This window comes from Psammomys obesus, unplaced genomic scaffold (genome assembly GCF_907164565.1).
Source record: "Psammomys obesus unplaced genomic scaffold, mPsaObe1.curated_primary_1811, whole genome shotgun sequence".
Classification (NCBI taxonomy): Eukaryota; Metazoa; Chordata; class Mammalia; order Rodentia; family Muridae; genus Psammomys; species Psammomys obesus.
This window is the reverse complement of record NW_026596085.1, coordinates 14,287,248-14,309,306: the sequence shown is the minus strand read 5'-3', so window position 1 is coordinate 14,309,306 and position 22,059 is coordinate 14,287,248. Positions and strand designations below refer to the sequence as shown.

General features: G+C 45.9%; 1 protein-coding gene across 5 annotated transcripts in view; it reads left to right on the top strand.

Moving 5' to 3' along the window:
• Ppara (peroxisome proliferator activated receptor alpha) overlaps nt 1-22,059 on the top strand; it is a 67,031-nt gene that overhangs the window by 27,545 nt on the left and 17,427 nt on the right. For all 5 annotated transcript variants that reach the window (XM_055626886.1, XM_055626885.1, XM_055626884.1 and 2 more), the window contains 3 exons: nt 15,086-15,332; nt 19,185-19,345; nt 21,035-21,173. In XM_055626886.1, the coding sequence (XP_055482861.1) occupies nt 15,125-15,332; nt 19,185-19,345; nt 21,035-21,173 (508 nt within the window). In that variant the 5' untranslated portion in view covers nt 15,086-15,124. The remainder of the gene's footprint in view (nt 1-15,085; nt 15,333-19,184; nt 19,346-21,034; nt 21,174-22,059) is intronic.

Here is a 22,059-nt window from a genome sequence, read left to right as displayed (position 1 = left end):
TAGAAGGAACGGTGTCCAGCACTTACGCTGGGCCTGGCATGGTGTCTGGCCCTCACATGGGCCTTCTACCAACCTGGGTACCCCTCTTGCTGCAGGGGGAACTTCCAGGAGACCCCTCCTCAGTGGTGGGGGTGCAGTTGTCTGGCACAGCACATGGCTGTGCTCCTTCCTAGCAAATTGCAAGGACCAGATATGGAAGGACCAGAACTGTCCAAGTAATTTAGCTGCAGCCCAGAGCAAAGCTCAAGACCATTTCTAAGAGTACAAAGCTGCCCCACGGCCGGCAAGGAAAGATCGCAAACCAGGCGTCTAACTGAATGTTGCTAGGCACCAGAAGACTCAGGAAGAGAGGATCCATAATGAGGATAAAAATCAATGCTTTGAAATGTAGCATGAACGACCATGGATATTAGATTTAGCAGCCGAGTACATTAAAGTCGTTATGATTGAATTTCAAAGGTTCAGAAAGTCAAGTGGAGACATGGATGATATTATAACAAAATTGAACTTCTGTGGTGGGGATCGCAGGAGCTCAGATGAAAACACGATGAGTGGGATTGGTGGCAGGTTAGATATTGCAGAAGAAAAACTGGTGAGGTTGAGCATCGTCAAAAGAGCCACTTAAAATGAAATAAACAGGAAAAAGATATTTTTCTTTAAAAAAAAAACGAAAATGGCATCGGTGGTTAGCGGTATGACTTTAAGCATTGAATGTGTGTATAATCGGAGACCCCAGGGAACAAAAGAGGAACAGGGTTCCAGCTCCCTTTCTGTTGCTGTGACCAAAACTATGAGCAAAAGCAGCTTAGGGAAGGAAGATATTTATTTGGCTTACATTTCCAGGTCACAAGCCATCACTGAAGGAAGTCAGGGCAGAAACTCAAACAGGAGATTAAAGCAAAGACATTGAGACAACGTTGTTTTCTGGCTTGCTTGCAGGCTCGTGATTAGCTGGCTTTCTTATACTATACAGCCTAGGACCATCTGCCCAGGGAATAGTATTACCCACAGTGGGCTGGGGTAGCAATTTAATAATCAAGACAACCCCCACCCCAGACAAACCACTGGCAAATAGGATATGCTCAATTCCTCAGCTGAATGAAACTCCGTTCTTCAGGCGGCACTATGCTGTGACAGCGAGATAAGCAGAGCTAACCAGGACAGACAGAAAAAAGTTTTCAGAGGATATAATAGAGTTGATTTATTAGGAAGGGTTAATTATCCTAAAATCGTTTTCATCTAATAACAATGCTTTAAAACACACAAAGCAATGAATTATATATCACTCTAAGAAGAAATATCCAAGTACACAATAATAGCCAGATGCATAAGACAAATATAGACACCAGCAAGGACAAAGTTCACTGAACAACATTGTCACCAAACTTGATCTAACTGACATTTACGTAAAATGTTGCCACCACCGACAGGGCATGCATTACTTGTTAAATTGCCTGTTTTCACTAATATGATCCATATTTTGAGTTATACAACAATTCTCAATAAATTTAAAGAGATTCAAGTCATATAAAAGTAAGTTCTCTGGCCATAATGGAATTAAATTAAAAAAAAATCAGTCCCATAAACATGACTGGAAACAAACATTTGGGAACTAAATGACAAACTAAACCACCAAGGAAATACAAAAGGAAATTATGAAGTGTTTGGACCAGATGGAAACTTAAAACGACACGTTAAAAAACCTGTGGGGTTCTGCTATAGCATGCTTAGGAGGGAATTTCTAGCACTAAACACTTACATTAGGGAGAAAGGAGAAAATATCTCAAATAAGTGACCTTAAACTAGAACAAAGGACTGGAGAAGATGACTCAGTTGGTGAAGTCGTTGCCATTCAAGCGTGAGGATCTGTGTCCCCAGGTCCCCAGCATCCACATAAAAAGCTGGGCATGGCAGCAAGCACCTGTAACCCTAGTGAGAGACGGGAGCAAGTCAGTCTCTAGAGCTTGTTAGCCATTCAGTCTAGCCAATCGGTGAGCTCTAGATTCGGTGAGAGACCCATCCTCAAATTATAAGCTGGCTTAAGGACCACAGTGAAGGAGGAGGGGGTTGGTGGGATGGGAAGCTAGGAAGGCCGGAACTTGAGGAGGGCTGGAGCCGTTGTCTTCTGGATCTGACGGGACCACTGTACTCTCAAACCCACAGCAGCTGTGGTGGCCCGTGCAGATAAAGCCAGTCAACATTCCAGCAAGGAGCGGGAAGAGGCCCATGAGCCCCCAGCCCCAATGGATGAGCTAAAGACAGTCAGTGGGTTCTAGGAGAGGGAGAGTCAGTTTCCTTCAAGTGGCCCTGGATAAATTAGCCATCCTCCAGCAGATGTCCCACACCCAGCCGTATATGGACAACAAGAATTGGAGTTAATGGACTATTGAATTGAGAGAGAGAGGGAAGGAGAAAGAGATAGAGAGAGAACATGAAGTTGCAGGGATAGTGAGTGGGAGTAGATTTGGGAGGAGTTAAGGGGAGGAGTTAGGGAGGATAAGATCAAAGTACAGCATATGAAATTCTCAAAGAATTGAAAATATTTGTTTAAAAAAATAAGGGAGAACAATGGAAGAAACCACCTGACATCAACCTCCAGCCTCCACGTGCACATTTTTTTTGCACAAACACATGAAATAACAGTAATTTTTAAGAGACTAACAAAAAGATAAATGAATTAAATCTAATGTAAAGCAGAAAAAAAAATGAGAGATCAGAGAGGAAAGGAATTGTGGGAATGCCAGATAGAGAGGAAAAGAGACAAATCAGTGAATAAGTAGGCCTCGAGCCTGGCTGATTGGGGGTTGGGGAACAAATCATCAACATCTAGCAGGAGAGGAGACATTACTACAGACATAAACAGGCAATAAAGAAGCATTAGCAACACATTTACATCAATAAAGCAGACAGCGTAGGTGAAAAGGACAAACTACTTGAACTACAGGACCTTTCAAAACCCATTTCTAGAAGAAATACACCACCCAAGTAGCCCTAAATCTATAAAAAAAAAAAAAAAAAAAAAAAAAGGATTTTTTTTTTTTTTTTTTTTTTTTTGCTAAAAGCCTTCTCCCAGAGAATTTCAAGATCAAACAACTCACTGGAGGATTTGATCAAATATCTCAGGAAGAAATAATACTGGCTCTATGCAGTCCTTTAGAAAACCAAAGAAGTAGAAACAGTTCCCAGTTCATTCCATGAATTCAGCATTAATCTGATAATAAAAGTAGACAAAGGAATTACAAACAAATAAAACTAAAGATCGTTGTCCCTGGTGAACACAGAAAAAAAAATTCTACTAACAAACTTAGGAAGTAGAATTTAAGAGTCTACAAAAAACAGACTGTGATAACTGGCAGGACTTATTTCAGGCATGCAAGAATAGCTTGATAGCTTAAAAAAAAAAAAAAAAAAGATGAGCCTTCCCATATAACAGGATGCAGGACCCCATATGATCATCTCAATAACTCCAGAAAAAGCATTCGATTTTTTTAAAATCCCACTTTTGTTTATAATTTTTAAAAATACAACTGTTTCTTGATAAAGACAAAGAAGGGGGAAATTTTTCAATACACAGTGCTATGTTTCTGTGCTTGGTTATCAGTGTACAGGAATGTCAGTCTACGCCTCAGGCCAGATAACCCAAATTAGATTTTAACCTAGATCATGGCTTCAAAAGCAGCAGAACTTCAGAGGAAACCATGGGAGGAAAACTCTATGACTTTGTATTAGCGAAGTCTACATAGAGCTGAAAGCAAGCACCTCATTCATAAAACACACAAACAGAAATAGAGCTCACCAGCCAAGACTTGCTCTACAAAACACAGTATTAGGAGAATGTAGACACAAGTTGTGGTGTGGGAAGAATCCTACACAAAACATGTGCTCAGTAAAGGATTATATCCATGATATAAAAAAACCTCTCAAAGTCACCTGGAGACAAAAGCTTTAATATTAGCAAAAGATTTGAAGGACAGAAAACCAAAGAAGATATTTGTGCAAATTATCTGGAAAAGAAGAAGAAGAACCAAACCTATCAATATCTGTAGCCATCAAGCAGGCTGAGTCTCATGCTCCCATTCTAGCGCCCCCACAGTCTCAGTGCGACACTGCACCCATGTGGAGTGTGCCGATCCAGAGAGCCAACCACACCAAGCACCAAACCAGGCCTCGCCCGCACTGAAGGTGGGAAGGAAAAAGGATGCAAGTTTGGAAAACAAGTTGGTGGTTTCTCTAAAAGCTCAACAAGGGGCTGTGGAGGTGGCTCGGCAGATACGAGCACTGGCTGCTCTTGCAGAGGGCTGGGTTCACTTCCTAACAGCTACAGTGCCGCTTACCACTGCCTGTAACTCCAGTTCCAGGGGATCTGACACCCTCTTCTGGTTTCCATAGATACCAGGCATGTACACGGTATGCATACACACATTCAGGTACCGGTGAATACTGGTAAATACATAAATAAACGAACCGTGTTTTGTTTTGTTTTTGTTTTTGTTTTAAATGTTGAACAAATATGTACCACCATCCAGCATTTCCAGCCCTGGGGTTTTCAGCCAAGAGAAAAGAAACCCACGTGTGTTCATGAGCAGCCTGGCTCCCGAATGCTTCTCACCGCTTTGTGTGTAGTCGCAAAAGCATGGAAACTGCTCAAATGCCCATCAGCCGGTGGATGCGTGGCCAGGCTGTGGTTACCCACACCATGGCTGTGACTTTGAAGCTGTTGAGACCTGGATGAGTAATACAGCTCACCCACAAGCATGAATCTCAAAATGATGATAGTGAATGAAACAGACCAAACTATATCTAGCATGATTCTTTTTTTTTCTTTTTTTCAAGACAGGGTTTCTCTGTGTAAACTTGGCTGTCCTGGACTCACTTTGTAGACCAGGCTGGCCTCAAACTCACAGAGATCTGCCTGCCTCTGCCTCCCGAGTGCTGGGATCAAAGGCGTGCGCCAGCACTCCCGGCTTTAGCATGATTCTTTGTGAGCAGTTCTATAGGAACACGCTCTGGCAGGTGGGGATGGTGGCATGCTGGGCACAGAGGCGTAGGCAACCTCTCAGGGGTGACGGGCATGCTGTAGGTGCCATGACCACGCTGTCATGGGTGCCGGTGTCCTAGCCTGTCGCACACTGTCAACGTGTAGATGATTACACGTCAGGGACACTTTTTCCTCAAAACTTATTTTTAATTTTTGATGCTGTGTATGTGCGCATGTCTGTGTACGGGTCTGAGCATATGTGGGTGCATGTGCCCAAGGAAGCCAGAGGTGTCAGCTCCCCCAGAGCTGCTGTCGTTAACAGGTGGTTCTGACCTGTCTGTGAAGGGTGCTGGGAATTACTGGGGTCCTCTGGAAGAGCAGTACGTGCTCTTAAGCACTGACTCATCTCTCCAGCCCCCAAAGCCGCTTTTTGTTACGCGAAAAGGAAAAAAAAGAAAAAGTTGGCCCACCAACTTGGGCTGGAATTGAGGCCTTGGCGGAGGGCTCTCCTGACACCCAGACTCAAGAGGCCAGAGGTGGAAACACCAAGAGTGGCTCCATTTGCTAAATGAGTGGATGAATGGATATACGTACCCACACAACATTCAGCAGCATGAGCCTTTCCCGAGAGTCAAGCCACCCCCTCAGCCTCCACCAAAGTTTATTAAAAACAAACAGCAACCAACCCCTTCCTCTCTCACCAACACAAGCATGGTGGGACACACATTTACGCTCGGCACTCAGAAAGCAGAGGCAGGTGGATTTCTGTGTGTTTGAACTTGGTCTACATAGTAAGCCCCTGGCATCCAACGGTCTCTCCGTCCCCAGGGCTGGTAGCCCGTGCCACCACACAACTCTTAAGTGGTTTGTGGGGATCCAACTCAATTTCTCATGCTTGCAAGGCCAGTATTTACACCTGGAACCATCTCCCTAGCCTCCATCTGTACTCCTGAGAAATACAAACCAGGAAGGAAAACGTAAGCACCAATTAAGAATCGTCGTTGGGAATGAGCATCAGAGGTCGGCAGCCCGGGTTTACTACAGTTCATGGGCTGTGACCCTAGTATGTTAGCGAGACACTCTGTACTTTAGCGTCCTTATCTGTAAGGTGAATGCAGTAATAGCACCTATCTCATGGGGCTGGGCAATGATGGCAGGAGTCGGTAGACATTAGGTACTTAGAGCACTGGGTGTGTGGCCCATGATAAGTACTCAGGAGTGTTAGCCTGGCCACATCTCTGGTTTATGGCAGTGTTGTGTCTGACAGATAGACACCTAATGATGACTACCTTCCTCAAAGAGGGGCTGAAAAAGCCCAGAAAACTGTGAAAATGCACCGGATGCAGATAGAGGAACTTCGGGATATCTAGAAAAAGTGCTATGAAGTCCCACCCATGAAAACCATATTTCACCAAAGATGAACCAAAGGTGGGTGCCCAGTGTGCTGAAGAAGGCATTCTACCACCCTGGAGAAGCAGTATGCAGGGTGAACTCTGTATCCTTCACACCCTGTGGATGGCTTTCCGAACTCGGGGTTATCAGCCAGAAGTGATTTCCTTTAGCATTTTGATGGTATTTAGTCCTTTTTTTTTTTTTCCCTCTTCCTGTGGCTGCTGCTAAGAGACTCAAATGCTTTCTCATTCCTTAGCCTTTGCAAGTGATGTCATCTGCCTCTTCGGCCTTCTGGAGAATGTCACTTGGTCCCCAGCGTGCTGTGGAACTTCCCGGCTACTGGCCTGACTGTATCTTGTCCTGATCCTATCTGGTAGACCCCGGTACCTGTGAACTAACAGCTTTCCTCTCTGAGGAATTTTCATGAATTTGTGGAGAGGGTTTTCCTCCTCCCTATGCCCAGATTCTCTTACTCTTAGTGTTTTACCTCACGGTCTGCCCTCTACTCTTACTTTCTTTACTGCTCTCTCTCTGCCTTAGTTTTGAGAGTCTCAATGAAGCTAACACTCGCTGACTAGCAGCTCCTCTTAGCCCTGCTTCCCAGCACTGAAGGTGACACTGCCACCGTGCCGGTTCTTACATGGGTTCTGGGAATTCGAACTTATATGCTCATCAAGCACTTGTCTCCCCAGCCCTTCTCCTTTTCTTCTCAAGTTTCCACCTGTCCTGCTACTCTACTCTTAGGGAGCTTCCAGCCTTTGTCTTCCAACCCTTCCCTTAAGTTTGTGAGAAAGATTTTGTTGTCCAGCAGGCTTTTGTCCTGAGTGGGTATCTCTGGGCTGTCCCTTCCTTTCAGGTATCCACGCAGAACAGGGAGTTTCACCTTGGCACTCACCCACGAGCCTTAATTCCTACAACTTCAGAGCATATCTGCCCTAAACAAAATACACATCTATTGCCTTGGTGTAAAAAAATGAAGGAGAAGGTTCATGGAGATGTGTTAAAAACAGACCCATCCTTCTGTTCACTTCCAGAAGCCCGCAAAATTAAAGCGACCCTTTGGAATCGAGGACCATCCCCAAAGTGATTGTCCGGCAGTCCTCAACCTGTGTGTCCTGACCCCTTTGGGAGTAGAACAACCCTTTCGCGGGGATCATATATCAGATATACTGCATATCAAATATTCATAATTCATAACGGTAGCAAAATTACAGTCATTAAATAGCAACAAAAATAATTGTATGGTTGGAGGTCATCACAACACGAGGAGCTGTATTAAAGGGTCTCGGCATTAGGAAAGCTGAGAACCACTGTTCTATATTAGGCTTGAGAAAAGTTGGTCTTACACTAAGTTGACTCCTGGACACAGGAAAAAAAAAAAGTTTCTTGTTATGTTTTGTTTTGTTTTTTTCCCCACAATGCACATCGCATCCTGGCTTGTGAATCTGTGTACCACAGAACTGGCCACACAGCTTTCTCTCTGTGGGCTGTATGCCACCCTGCTTTCTTGAATCACATGCCTCAGGCACATCACTTTGTTTAAGTAACTGAAGTGCTCCTGTGTCTCTGATGTTTGACCTTGGTCTCCTGTACATTCTGAGTAGCACACAGCACCTTTTCCTCCATCAGACATGTTTCATTTAAGGACACACTGTGTTGTATCTTCAGTAAGCGACAGGATGAAAGCCTCACATGTGTTGCTACTGCTATTGTTCTGGGAGTGCACATTCAACCCTGCTGCCAGGGCAGTCCATAGGTAACTCTCGGTACCTAGAGTTCCGGTTCCACAGCCTGTTGTAGACTGCTTTGAGGATGACATCCAAACTTCTAAACATGGTCGGTCCTGAGGTACCATGACAGGGCTTGACAACCTCTCTTGCATCTCCTGGATCAGTTCTCACCACCTCCCCCACATGAGAAGCCATAAATGGCCACATGTCCTTTGTGGCTCCTCCTACCCAAAGGTAGAGTTCATTCCTCCACCTGAGTTGGGGTTGGCTTTGCAACTTGATCTAAAACAAAGAACATGACTGGAGAGGTGCTGCACAGTTTAGAGGTGAAAACTGCCCTGACCCAAGAGGCCCAGCAGCTTTCAGCCCCAGTAAGGATGGAAGACCTAGTGGGAAGGGACCAGTCAGACACACCAGTTGCTGGGCATGTGACTGAGGCTCTGTTGAACCTAGTAGCCATGACTGAGACTCCCAAGAGTCCGATGATAGAACCCTCCTGACCAGAAGAAAACCTGCCTTGCTGAGTGAAGTTCTATTTGCTGACTCAGAGTTGGGAGCAAAGTAGTGGTGCTTTCAAGCCAGTATGTCTAGAGCTATTTGTTATGCAGTCGTGCATAGCTGATACAACTCTTGGTGTAGCTTGGCTGACCATTGTTGGTTGGTTTTGTTTTGCTTTGTTTTGTTTTCCAGTAACATCATAGGTCATTCATGTGGGTGTGCTTCTCCCCTCTCAGTGAGGTGCCCTTTGCCCGTTTCTGTTGAATTCCTTCTGTCATCTTTTAGGCTTCATTTCTGACTTCATGATGTTCCAGATCTCTGATCTGCATGGTTTCCACACAGCATCCTTCATCTGCACCTATTTGTTGACATGTGCCTCTTATGTACTAGTTGGACAAATGGCTTTGCTCTCTGTGAGTGGGGCCCACAAATCCCACCCTGTCTCAGAACTAGGAAAATCAATGTCATTTTCATTGAGGACATGACACAATGAGTCACTTAGTAAACATTTGTTTTTCCCTTGTCCCTCCTTCCTGCCTCAGCCCACTCCTCTTTCCACTGCCCTGGCCCATGGGATCCTTCAAGACTGTAGTCTCTGGTGTTGAGCACAAGCCTAAGTGGATACTTGTATGTGCCTCATGGAATTCATAAAATATGGTCTCTCTTCCCAAAGGGACCATCAGATTAAGTCTAGAAGCAGAGACCCCTTAGATGGTTGTCTTTATGTATCGGATTTTTGTGCCAACGGCCTGTGGCCTTTTCCCATTGTTGAGTGCTGGCATTGCTCTTCCAGACAGTCCACTTTACACGTGGCAGGCACATCGATCCGTGGCTTCTGTCAACCTGGCTACCAAACATCACAGCATTGTCCCCGGATCTGTACATTCTGTCTGTACAGGGTCGAAGCTCTGGCAAATACAAATGCCACGTTAGTTGACTTTTGATTCTTGTGACAGACTTCTGGGCTCACTCAACTTTGATTGCAACAGACACAGGATGTGTCCAAGCTTGTAGCTTTTCTTTTATTATTTTGACATCGCTATTCACAAAGGTAAGATTGCATCAAAATTTAAAAGGCATGTTGGGCTTCAGTTGGAATTAATAAGCCCTGTCAAGTAGTGGTGACTTCATGGAAAGAAAATTCGTGGGATGCGTTCCTTAGAGCAACAGGGGACATTCATCTTGTGTTGTCAAGGTAGGGCTGTGGAGGCTCAAAGCCACGGTCTTGTGTCGCATTGGGCTTGCCATCCTATTTCCCATGCCAACCTTTTGTTGTGATCACAGGTTCATGCCTTCAGCATTGTTAGGCAAGATCTAGGTGATGAGGAAATGATTGGGACTGTGTTAGACTTGACTTGTTAAAATACTTCCCCTCCCCCCCGAGTCTGTACATGCTGACCTTGGCCTTGGGCTCCCTCAGGTTTTGTGGGCATTTTCTACACTGACCATTGGCATGCTGATTGCTGTGTGGTTGACAATGATTAACCTATTTTGTTGAACCCCTGGGTCATAGGTAAAGGTACAGAGTGGGCCTCTGTGGCTCTTAGTTTGTTTATTCTGAGACGTTATTTTAGATCTTTGCCCAACAACCTGAACCCAAAGACATGTAAATATGACTATATTATGTAAGAAGAATCTGCAGAATATGACCAGCTTGTGTACTGGAATTGGTGAGGGGAAAGGCACAGTCAGGGAACCACCTGCAGCCACCTCCTTTGATAAGCCTTCTTTCTTGGCCTCTCAACCACTCCCTTAAACCTAATCAGACTTCCTCTAGCAGTGGAAGGGTTAAACCAGTTTCTCCAGGTTTTCGGTGCTGAGCACTGGGAGGCGTTGAACTGAGGATGTCCTGTGACACGGTAAAAATTAGAGAACAAATAGAGAAGGCATAGGAGGGAAGCCAGAGACTGTGGCTGTCTGGATGCTTTTGTGACGAATGTTATTGTTCAGGTTCATTTGTTCACAGAGGGCAGCAAACTGTTTCCGAAGCTGGGACAGTGTCATGCTCGCAGATATTTAATACGTAGCTCTAGAAGATATTGGGGAAGTGACTTACAGATCTAAAAACCTCTGTATTATTAACGGATAGGTCAGTGTGTGCTCTGGGCAGCCACAGTGACTTTCCTATTGTCTTTTCTCTTTGCTTACTCTTCTTTATTTGTATAGTCCTGAGAGTGTTGAATCAAGATTTCTCCATGCTAGGCTGTGCACCCTACTGTCAGCCATGCCCTGGCTCCAGTCTTTTATTTCATCCAAAAGATGAAGTCTCTTCATTCTCTCCCCTCTCCCTTCTTCACCCCTTCCTCTTTCCCTTCCTTTTCTTTCCTCACTTCCTTAACAAGGTCTTTTTATGTGGCCCAGGCTATCCTGGAACTTTCGATCCTCCTACCTCAGCCTTCCAAGGAGCTGATCCCATGTGAGCGCCGCTTTTGTTTTGTTTTTGAGACAGGGTCTCACCATGCAACTCTGGCTATCCTGGAATTCAATGTGTAGAACTGATATGAGACCAAGCTGGTCTCAAACTCACAGAGATCTATCTACCTGCTTTTGCCTTCCAAGTGCTGGAAATAAAGGTGTGTTTCATCACCCCGGGCTACTTTGCTGGCTTTGTTGAAACTTCTGGGCTCTGCTGTGGCACACTTTGTCACAGGATATATCCAGCATTCACCATTTGTGGGTCTGAAGGGAAAGTCCAAATGACGAGCTTCCCGCTCCCTTTCCTCTTAGTGTTTACTGTCTGCTGGGTGCTGGTTTTCTCCCAGGGAATACACTGAACCAGCAAGTCTTTTGCTTTCAACTGGGGGGTGACACCCAGTATCCCTATTCTCCACAGCTCTCACTTAATGACTGGGAACTTCTTTGTTGACTATTCTGTTGAGATTTTTTTTCTCTGCCTCTCATAAACTTTTTCAGTCCCTGAAATTATACTGCACTCTGAAAACTGCTGGTTTCATACCTGGTGCAGGATTCTCCCTTGATTTCTGTTCTTGGTATTCAGTGCACAGATGTTTTCTTTGGAGGCTCTGCACTGGTTTACTTTCTACCCAGATACCTGCAGGAGCTGCTCATACAGAGCAGCTTTGGCTCATACAGAGCCAAAGTGAGCTCTTAAGATCCTCACCTGTCACAGGTAACAACATGAGTGTTTGTTCTGCGCCAAGCACCTGAACACCTGCTCCATGGCAGAGACTGTTCTGAAAGTATGCTTGCAAAAATCAAGCAAATACACCCCTTACTCTATCAAGACATATAATATTGTAGGAGAGAAAAACCTAAAAAGTTACATGACCACGTGCAAATAGGGGCATGCTGGGTTTAGGACCCGGGTGTGGAGGACCTTAGAGGAGACTGAGCTGAACCCCGATTGGCTTCCCACAGTACATGCCCATGGTGTGATTAGCAAGTCATGTTAGCCTAATCATCTACTGTCCTAGAGTGGCAAAATTCAAGATGCTGCGGCATCAAAGGTTGTCAGTAGATACCCAGATTCCCATGTTCTTTGTCCTGCCTCACCATGAAACTGTGTGTCTGCTTCTTTTGTTTCCTAGTTATTGAATGCTCTTAGAGCTTTTAAACAGCCAACCTCTCAATTCCCAAAGGAATGTTTCTGGGACTCAACTCAGTTATCCTAAGCCATGTAGGCACTGCTGAGATGGGCTTGTTCCTCATGCCTCTATCCTTTTGGAATATCTAGTGCACAGGGTACAGAGCTGGCCTGGCTGCTCTTCTCAATGAACCAGCAATGGTGGTGAACTGTGGATATTGGACACGGCGGTAGGACTGCCCCGGATGTTTTTGCTCCCAACCAGAGCATGTGGGATGCCAGGGCCTGCCGGGAATCTAAGAGCAAGTTGTGTTGAGGTGTGCCCATGTGACCTCTGTTATCTATCTGGGGGACTCATTCAAAGGGAAAGACTCTTATCTGCCCTGGTTGGAACCAAGAAAGACCAGTGTGTTTGGTGATGTGTGTGGTACCAGGCCCCAAGGCCAGAGTTCATGTCAGGATTGCCCCACTCATGAAGCAGGATTATCTCATCTGGCTTGTGAATGGCAAGACCAGCGTTTCTCTAGGTAAATCCTGGTTATTCTTTAAAAGCAACCAAAGGGTAAAATGACATGATTCCCAGACACTGGAGCTCCCTAAAAGTCACAACAAAGAAACCAGTTCATGGCCTTAGCCCTATATTCCTAGCTTGTGGAAATAAAGGCTGTTGGTGACAGAGAAAAAAAAAAAGAAAAGACACCGCCCCACCCTCAGCACAGACTCTGCCCAGCCTGTGGCCTTTTTTTATAGGGATGCATTTTTATGGCTTGATATCATAATTGTGGCTTTTGAACTTTTTGTTCACGGTGAAAATGACTTATGTAATGCTTATCATTCCACTATCCGGCTTGCCGACTGAAGAGCGGGTCCTCTGCTTATAATGCAGAATAAAGCATGTAGATGGCCTGAGGTGGTAGGCTCAGTGGTGGGGTGTGCTGGGCCCGCATGAAGCCCTGGGATCTGTCCCCAGCACCACCCCTCCAAGGAAAACAGCAGATACAAATCTGTGGCATAACAGGAAATAGGAGATCATCTTTATCCTATAAAGGTTGATGATTTTTGTGGGGACGGGAGCAGGCACATACACACACATTCCTTCACTCACGTTTGTGTAGGCCAGTGTCAGGTGTTTTCCTCAATTGGTCTCCACTCTGTTTTTTGAGACAGAGTCTCACTGATCTTGGATTCAGCTTGCTGACCAGTGAGCTCCAGGAATCCTCCTGCCTCCACCTAGTCAGTGCTGAGGATTGTAGGCACGCACTGGCTTTTTTTGTGTCCGTGGGGAATGAAGCCGGGTCCTTGAACCCTCAAAGCAAGTGCTTTCCCGACTGAGCCATCTCTTCAGGACCAGGATGATTATTCTTTAGTGTTTCTCGCCGTGTGTAACGATCACCTATGATAGAACCTGTGAGGAGTCCAAGCCCGAGATGCAAATTTCACAAAAGTAGGTATTATATACCTCCGCCTCTTTGCACTTGAAAAGTGCGTTGACATTTGGCAAATGGGAAACATGGAGCTGCTGGTACAGGTGCACTCACTCGCTGCTTTGGGAAATGTTCTTCAGAGGACACTGGCTCTCTGTGGTCACAGCATAGTGGAGCTGCATCGTTTGGAACCCACAGCCCAGCTAGCACACAGCGGCTCTGGCCTTCCCGATGACGTGAGCTGCAGCCTTCTCTGTGACTGCTTCTAGATGGCAAAACAGTTGAGGGAGCTAAATGTCATCTGGTCAGTCTGGCTGGGTGATGACACTGTTAGGCTTAGGGGGGTAGGCTGGGGTCGGGGCCTACTGAAGGCAGCAGTGGGACAGGCAGAGCTGCACGGGTGAACCTTCCAAGAGGCCTAGTGAGCTACATTTCCGTGGCATCGAAGGGACCATGACAAGTGTATGATGGGAAGAGATATGTTCCAAAGGGCGGGATTGACAAGCTAAGGGGATTGCATTATGGACTGGAGGACATACAAAGTCATTTAACATTATGGAGAAAGGGTGTACTCATCCATTTGAAGACTGTTTCCCCCCCCCCCCCTTGGAGGTAAGTGGAGTTTGACTTAATGGAACTTACCTACTTTAAAACTCCACAAAGCATTTGTTGCTTTATAATTTTTCTAGGGCCACCTGCAACAGACTACTGACCTTCACGTGGAAAGGAAGAACACTCTTGCTGACTGCTTGGCCCCTTCCTCCTGGTGCCCCTTAACCAAGCCCAGTGGCCTCCCTGCTGATCCTAGAATGTGCTGGCATGAACCAGCACTTGGTGTTCTTTTTGCTGGAACATTCTTCTTCAGAACAGCCCATCCTTCTGGGGCTTCCCCGTGCGAGGCATCTGTTCTCCATCTGCTCTTGCTGTGTCATCCCACCCCCACCAGACAGCCCGTTCAGTTGGCCCCCACCTGTGTCCCCATTGGATGGTGCATTCTAGGGAATGTGGACTTTGTTTTTGTCCATGACTGGGAGGCTGAGCTCATGTGTAACGGACGGACAGTGAGCAGACAGACAGAAGGGTTGCCAACTGCATGCAGTCTGGCCCCTTCTGTGTTTTGTTGTTCAGACGTTTTTAAATATATATTTATTTTATCTTATGTGTTGTGTGAACATTTAGCCTGGATCTAGATATGTGCACCTAACATGTGCCTAATGCCCACAGAGGTCAGAAGGTGTCAGACTCCCTAGAGCTGGAGTTACAAATGGGTGTAAGCTGCCACACAGGTGCTGGGAATTGAACCCCGAGGACCTCTGCAATTGCAACAAATGCTCCCAACTGCCGAGCCATCTCTCCAGACCCCGTTTAGAGAATTTAACTACTGTGCTTCCAAGAGTCAAGGCTGGAGAGTCAATGTTGTCTATGCTGAGATTTGAACTGAGATAGCTCTTCAAGAACAGGTGACATTTTCATTTCAGAACAGAAAGTGAGTGCCCTTCTGGCTGTTTTCCTCCCACAGGTTGGCACTCTGTGGCCCATCTGGCCGTACCCAGTCAACATGATGGACACAGAGAGCCCCATCTGTCCGCTCTCCCCACTTGAAACAGATGACCTGGAGAGTCCCTTATCAGAAGAATTCTTACAAGAAATGGGGAACATCCAAGAGATCTCTCAGTCCATCGGGGAAGAGAGTTCTGGAAGCTTTGGTTTCGCGGACTACCAGTACTTAGGAAGCTGTCCAGGCTCTGAGGGCTCGGTCATCACAGGTAAGGGCTGCTTTCCAGGGAGATCTTCCTAGATACATATTTTCCTCAGAGAAAATAAGACTTTTTAAAAAGAATATCTGTCTCTCTCTTCCCCTGCCCTCTCTGCATCATTACAGTCAAAATGATGACCACACCCACTGAAGCCAGCATGGTTCTCCCCTGCAATAGCTTCCCTTCCTGCTCACCACATGACTTCTGATACGCTTTCCAGCACTGTAGGCTAGTCTGTCTAGCCTGTGTTTCCTGGAACTTTCTCTAGATGGCATGATTCTTTCTGTACAGGCTCCCTCGCTCACTTTGCCATGCCTCTGCCTTGTGAGGTGTTTCTATACTTGACTCTTTGCTGTGTAGTGCCTGGCACACCATTCTTTCTGTCTCCGTCCATCTGCCTGGGAACATTGGAGCTGCAGGCAAGTCCAGGCTGTTGCATGTAACACCACTACGAGTCGTTACACTCAGGGATAGGACACATGGGGGCAGAAGGGCTGAGAGAGTAGGGCAGACGTTTGTGTGAGTTTTCAGGAAAGGTAAAAACTCTTTCCCAAATGCTGTCCCCACCCTCAGTGTATGAGTTCCTTTCCTCCCAGATTGGTCTGCAGCAGTTAAGACCATTGTTTTACATCTTAGCCATCCTTGTGGGTGAGTCATGGTGCTTCACCGGGCAGTTTTAGTGTGTACATCCCTGATGCCGAATGGTATGAGGCATCTTTTTGCGTGATAATTTGCTCAATAACTTTTTTATGAGGTTTCTGTTCAAATCATTTACCTAGTTGTTTTTTTTTTAACCTGGATTATGTGTTTTTTTTTTTACTATTGATGATAGAAACGTATGCATGTATTATGGACACGAGGACTTCCTGACTGATGAAGTCCAGCTTATCAGTGTCTTTCCTTTGGTAGACCATGCTTTTTGGGTCAGATTCAAAAGATCTTTGCTTGAACATCTTCTAGAAGTTTTAGGTTTTATGACTGAGTCCAATATTCATTGACTTGATTTTTACATACAGATCAACATTTCTCTCTCTCTCTTTCCCTTATGGTCGTTCTGGCACAGCTCACTGACAGTGCCACCCCGTTGTCTTTGTGTCTCTGAAATCAGCGGACGATGGAGGTCTCTATCTAGGCTTTTGCTCAGCTTCGTCTGCCAATTCTTTCATGGAACACTCACCCCGTGAAGTTAGCATTTCCTGAAAACCTTCACAAATATCTGCCCCACAATCCCAGCTCTTCCACTCTTGTGTATTCACCCAAGAGAAGAATGCAGATATCTAAGCAGAGCCTTGAGCGTCACTGTTCAGAGCAGACCTGTGGGCAGCACCACCTACACAAGTTCTCAGGCCATACCCTTTCAGATAGTCTTAGGGCTTTCCTACTGTATGGACTTTATATGTACTTTAGAATCAGCTGGTCAGTTTAGTGTGTGTGTGTGTGTGTGTGTGTGTGTGACGTGTATCTGTGTGTGTTTCACTTTGGATAGTTTCTATTGCCATGTTTTCCAGTTTGCCAATCTTTTCTTCTGCAGTGTCTAATCTACCCGTTTTTTTTGTTGTTGTTGTTGTTTTTCCACACCAGAGATTGCAATTTTTATCACTAGTGCCACGATCCACCCTTTTCACCCTCGTTTCTATCCAGCATGCCCAGTCTTCTATCTTGCATTTTGGGTTATGGCCAGAATAACTTTTTTAATGTCTTGGTTGCAAATTCTATCATGTGTGTCCTTTCTGGGTCTCTTTCATTCATTTCTCTTCTCATCATGAGCCAAAATTTCTGTTCATGTGCCTCATAACTTCTTTATTGAGTGGCACATATTGTGATCTCTGCTGTGGTGGATTTTGTGTGGTAGACTTTGCATTCCAATAAGCATGCCAGGCTTTGTTCAGAGACGTGGGGAAGTGGCTGTGAAATGTTTGATCCTTCCAGGTCTTGCTTCTAGCATTGTTAGATAGAACCATGCAGCTTTTACTGAGAGGTGATTTTCTCACTACCAGAGTATTCAGTACCCTCTGGGTGCTGTGCCTGGTGCCCCACACAGTCAGGAGCATCTACTGTGCAGGGCGAGAGCAGGAGTGTGTTCAGCCCTGTGAGTGCAGTTCTCTGGGATCAGTTGCTGCTGAGGTGTCTTTTTATAGTTACCTTCTTTTTTGTTTTGTGTTTTTTTTTTTAAATCTGGTGTGTGTGTTTGTGTGTGTGTGTGTGTGTATGTGTGTGTGTGTGTAGGTCAGAGCACAAACCTTCACGTATTTCTCCTTCTACTGAGGGTTCCTGGAATGCAGAATATCAGTCTTTCATAGCACTGAGCCATCCCTGTCTTGTTGGTTTCTTGATCTAGGGTCTTACCCTGTAGCTCAGGCTGTCCTGACACTCACTGTATCTATCATTCAGGCTGGCCTTGAACTCTCACACATCAATCTTGGCTACTTTCAACTCTTAGCCATTAAGTCTGAAGCTACTGGGGCTGGAGAAAATGGTCCCATAGGTCAAAGAGTTTGCCATGTAAGCATCAGGACCTGAGTTCAAAAACATATGTTTGAAAAACAAAGAAGCCAAATGCAGTAGCATGGGTCCGAGATCGCAGTAGTGTTTTGGAGAGAAGGCAGGAAGAGACAAGATCCTCCAAGAAACTCACAAATCAGCTACCCAGGTGTACGAAGAGGTGAATAACAGAAAAGAGGCCCTGTCTCACCTCACACAAGGTGGAAGGCGATGGCTGACGCTCAAGTTGTCCTCTGACCTCCACATGCGCACCCTAGCATGCACATGGCAGCACTCACACACGTCACAGTGCAAGCATACGCGCGCGCGCACACGCACACACACATTATATGTGCAAGATTTAAAAGAAGAACAAGCTTCCTCTATAACCTTTCATGTTGTCGGTTTTGGTGTGGACCTGTTCCAACATCAGCTGGTTAACTAACCAGAGATATGCTTTTCCTCACCAACGACTGTTTTGCTTTAAAAGTGGCTTCCTCTGCACGCACTCTGGCCATGAGTGACAGAAACCACTCCACAATCCTGCCAGCACTTCTGTTGCTGGTTTTGAAGGTGTGCAGTGATAGTCACCGTGTTTTTAACTCAAAAGTCTGCTAATGACAGTGACACTGAGTGTATTTCCATCCACTCACTCACAGTCTGTCTTCTTGGGGAAACTATTTATTCAGGCCTATTGATGCTTTTTATCTGTGTTGTTTTCTTTTGGTTCTTTTGTGTCATTTGGACACGAGACTTATTGAATGTGTTTTTTAAGGTATTTTTTTCCCCAGGCTCTGTCCTTTCTCTTTTTCTCTTTCTCTCCTCGCTCAACTCTCTCTGTGTCCTCTTTCACTTTCCCCTCCTCTGTCTCTATACATTTTCTCTTCCCTCTTCTGTCTCTGTCTATTTCTGTCTCTGTTTCTGTCTCTGTCTCACTATATAGCCCAGGCTGGTCTTGGGCTCACAATCCTCTTGCTTAAGCTACTGAATTTTAGGGTTAAAAACATGTGTCGCTACACCTGTGGCCATGACTATTTAGGCCTCATTCTGGTGCCTCTGAGTAACAGTGACAACAAAATTGGAAGGCAGCCAGCTCTATACTGGGCATGTGGCATGGGACACTGGGGCCCCTGTGGAGGTCCCATAACGTGGCCACTGAAGAGCTTGAAGTATGGTACGAGTCAAGAGGCAGGCTAACCAGTGCACGTGAGCTTCAAGAATGCTGGCACCGTGGTTGACTATGGGCAGTGTGTGGCCAGGGGAAGCGCTGCTTCAAGGGAGCAGATCCATCTCTTATGCAAAGTCCCCTTCCCTCAGGTCTGACTCTGATGTGGGTGGTAACACCCCAGGTCTCACACAGCTTTCCTCTTCTGTCTGTAGACACCCTCTCTCCAGCTTCCAGCCCCTCCCCAGGCAGCTGCCCTGTGGTCCCCGCCAGCACGGATGAGTCCCCTGGCAGTGCACTGAACATTGAGTGTCGAATATGCGGTGACAAGGCCTCAGGATACCACTATGGAGTCCACGCATGTGAAGGCTGTAAGGTACAGAGGCCCCGGGAGAAGGGTAAGGTAGCCACATGGCTTGATGGCTTTGCTCATCTGCAAGACGGCTGCCACCACTCTGAGACCTACAGAAAGAGCAGAGAATTGATGTGGTAGCAGCTTGACTCTTCTTTTGACAATCTAGAACAGCAATCTTTGCCGTGCTTTGTAAACACTCAAGAGGGGTATGTCCTTTAAAACAAAACAAACAAGGAAACAAAAAGCAGCCAATTTAAGAATGATCCTTTTTCATGACACAAACAGTAGACTTTACCTCAGGACTTCTCCAGATGCCAGTTAGGGCAGGGGTTACCATGCATTGAGCAAGGGGCTGGCCATCAGGTGTGTCCTGTCCCTTGCTCGGGGTCCACAGTATCTGAAACTGACCCCCAATAGTCACTTCTGGCACATACCCTCCTCCTCCTCCTAGCCGCCTACATCCTGCTATGTATCTTTATCCTCATGAGAATCAACTTGACAACTAGACAGCATGACCCAGGTCACACGTGCATGAAGTGAGTCCCCTTCAGCTGCATGTACAGTCTCAAGTTTGTCACTTCATGGATACCATATATAGAAAATTGAGAAGTGTGCATGTTCACTTAAATCCCAAAGGCTCCATTCCTAGTAGGACCTTATGAAAGTGTCCAGGATCTGAGGGAATACCACAGACTTTCCTGTACCTTCATTGTTGAAACACGGCCATCTCTCCTCTGCTGGGTCTGGTCTTACAGGCCTAGTGCATGGGAACAGTGAATCCAGATCAATCCAGGCCTGGTGGTCTCTGGCATTCACAGCCTTGCTTCTTACCCTTCCTTTCCACCCCACATACCCTTCTGCCATTCTGGCTCACACACCTAGATGAGGAGCCTTCCTCTTTCCATCCCTCAAGAAAAGCCTTCTGCATGGGCCATGAGAGCCCGCTATGTCAAGCAGGTGGAGGGAGCAGCACCACTCAAAAACAAAGGACCAAACACCAAAATAAACCCCTTCCTGAGTTTTCTATCTGTATCCCTTCAAAAATGCAACTTGTGACAGGGCTTTCTGTCAAGCCCATGTCCAGTTGTCTTTGTTTAAGTCCTGGCTTTCATGAGCTCAAGCTGTTTCTTCCTGGGTGAAGTCTCAATGCTGCTATAAAGCAAAAGCATTGCTTTCAAATCGCTGTTTTCGTCTTGTTATAATGTCTTCTCTTAGGGAGTTGGTATTGTGACCCGAGAAACTACCATTTCGTCTTTCCCAGTCTGGTAGGGTCTTTCTAAGATCGCTTTGAACTTTGCCTTAGCACATTATTTTCCACTTTCAATGCAGTGAGATACACATTTTTTATTTGCCCCAGTCACAGGAGACTTTCTAGAAAGAGACAGTAGGGCTGGGGTGTAGCTCAGCTGGTAGAGCGCTTGCCAAGCATGCATGAAGCCCTGGGCTGGATCCTCAGAAACCCATAAAGCCAGGCATGGTGGTGCTCACCCAAGAGCTCCAAACACTTGAGTGGTAGAAACAGGAAAATCAAGAGTTCAAGGTCATCTCTGGCCATAGAGCAAGCTCTTTGCCAGGCTGGGCTCCATGAGACCCCATCTCAAAACAGATCAGTCAGTCAGTCAACGCACAAGAAAGCTGAGTGAAGCCCATCTGGACACTTACCCAGAGCCCACGTTCTCTAAGTAAATTTTGTGCCGATGTCTGTCACAGGGCTTCTTTCGGCGAACTATTCGACTAAAGCTGGCCTATGACAAATGTGATCGAAGCTGCAAGATTCAGAAGAAGAACCGGAACAAGTGCCAGTACTGCCGCTTCCACAAGTGCCTGTCCGTCGGGATGTCACACAATGGTAGGTAAGGCTGCTGGGCTCACTGTGTCAGACCGTGCCTCAGTTTACCCTCCTTGTTCAGTCAGAGTAGCTATACTCTGAATGAGTGTGCTGTAACGTGTAAGCTCCCCCAGCAGCTGGTATTTAGCAGGACACTTGAAACTACTGTGGTAAGACTTGGCTGTCAACTTGGGGGAGAGGATGTCACTGGAGTAGCAAGATGTCACATCTCCTGTGTTGAATGTGTGTTATTTTAAACATTGGACCGTACTGTGAGTTTCCATATTCTCAGCGCCGCACTCTAATTTAGAACATGGTTTGAAACTAGAGGGTTCCCAGCAAAGATTATCTACTTATTTATTTGTTTGTTTATTTATTTATTTATTTTTGAGATGGGGGTCTCACTACCCAGCCCAGTCTGGTATGGAAAAATCACTGTGTAAACCAGGCTGGCCTTGAACTCACCAAGATCCACCTGCCTCTGCCTCCAGGGAGTGCTGGGATCAGAGACATAGTGCTTCATGCTTGTAATCCTCGAGGCAAGAAGACCATGTGGCCAGCCTGGGCTACATAGGAAGACCCTGTCTTTAAAAATTACAAAACAGGGCTGGAGGTGTCCCTCAGCAGGCAGAGTGCTTACCTGGTGTGCATGAAGCACTGGGTTCCCAGCATCACATAGACCTGGCCTGGGATCTGAGCAACTGGAGGGTTGGAGGCAAGATGCTCAGGAGTTCAAGATTATCCTCAGTTACATAGTTAGTTGGAGGCAAGCATGGCGCATTGCATGAGACTCTGTCTCAAAAAAACATAGGCAGACAAACAGATGATTGACAGGCAGGTGATAAATAAGTAAGTAGATGGATAGATAGATAGATAGATAGATAGATAGATAGATAGATAGATAGAT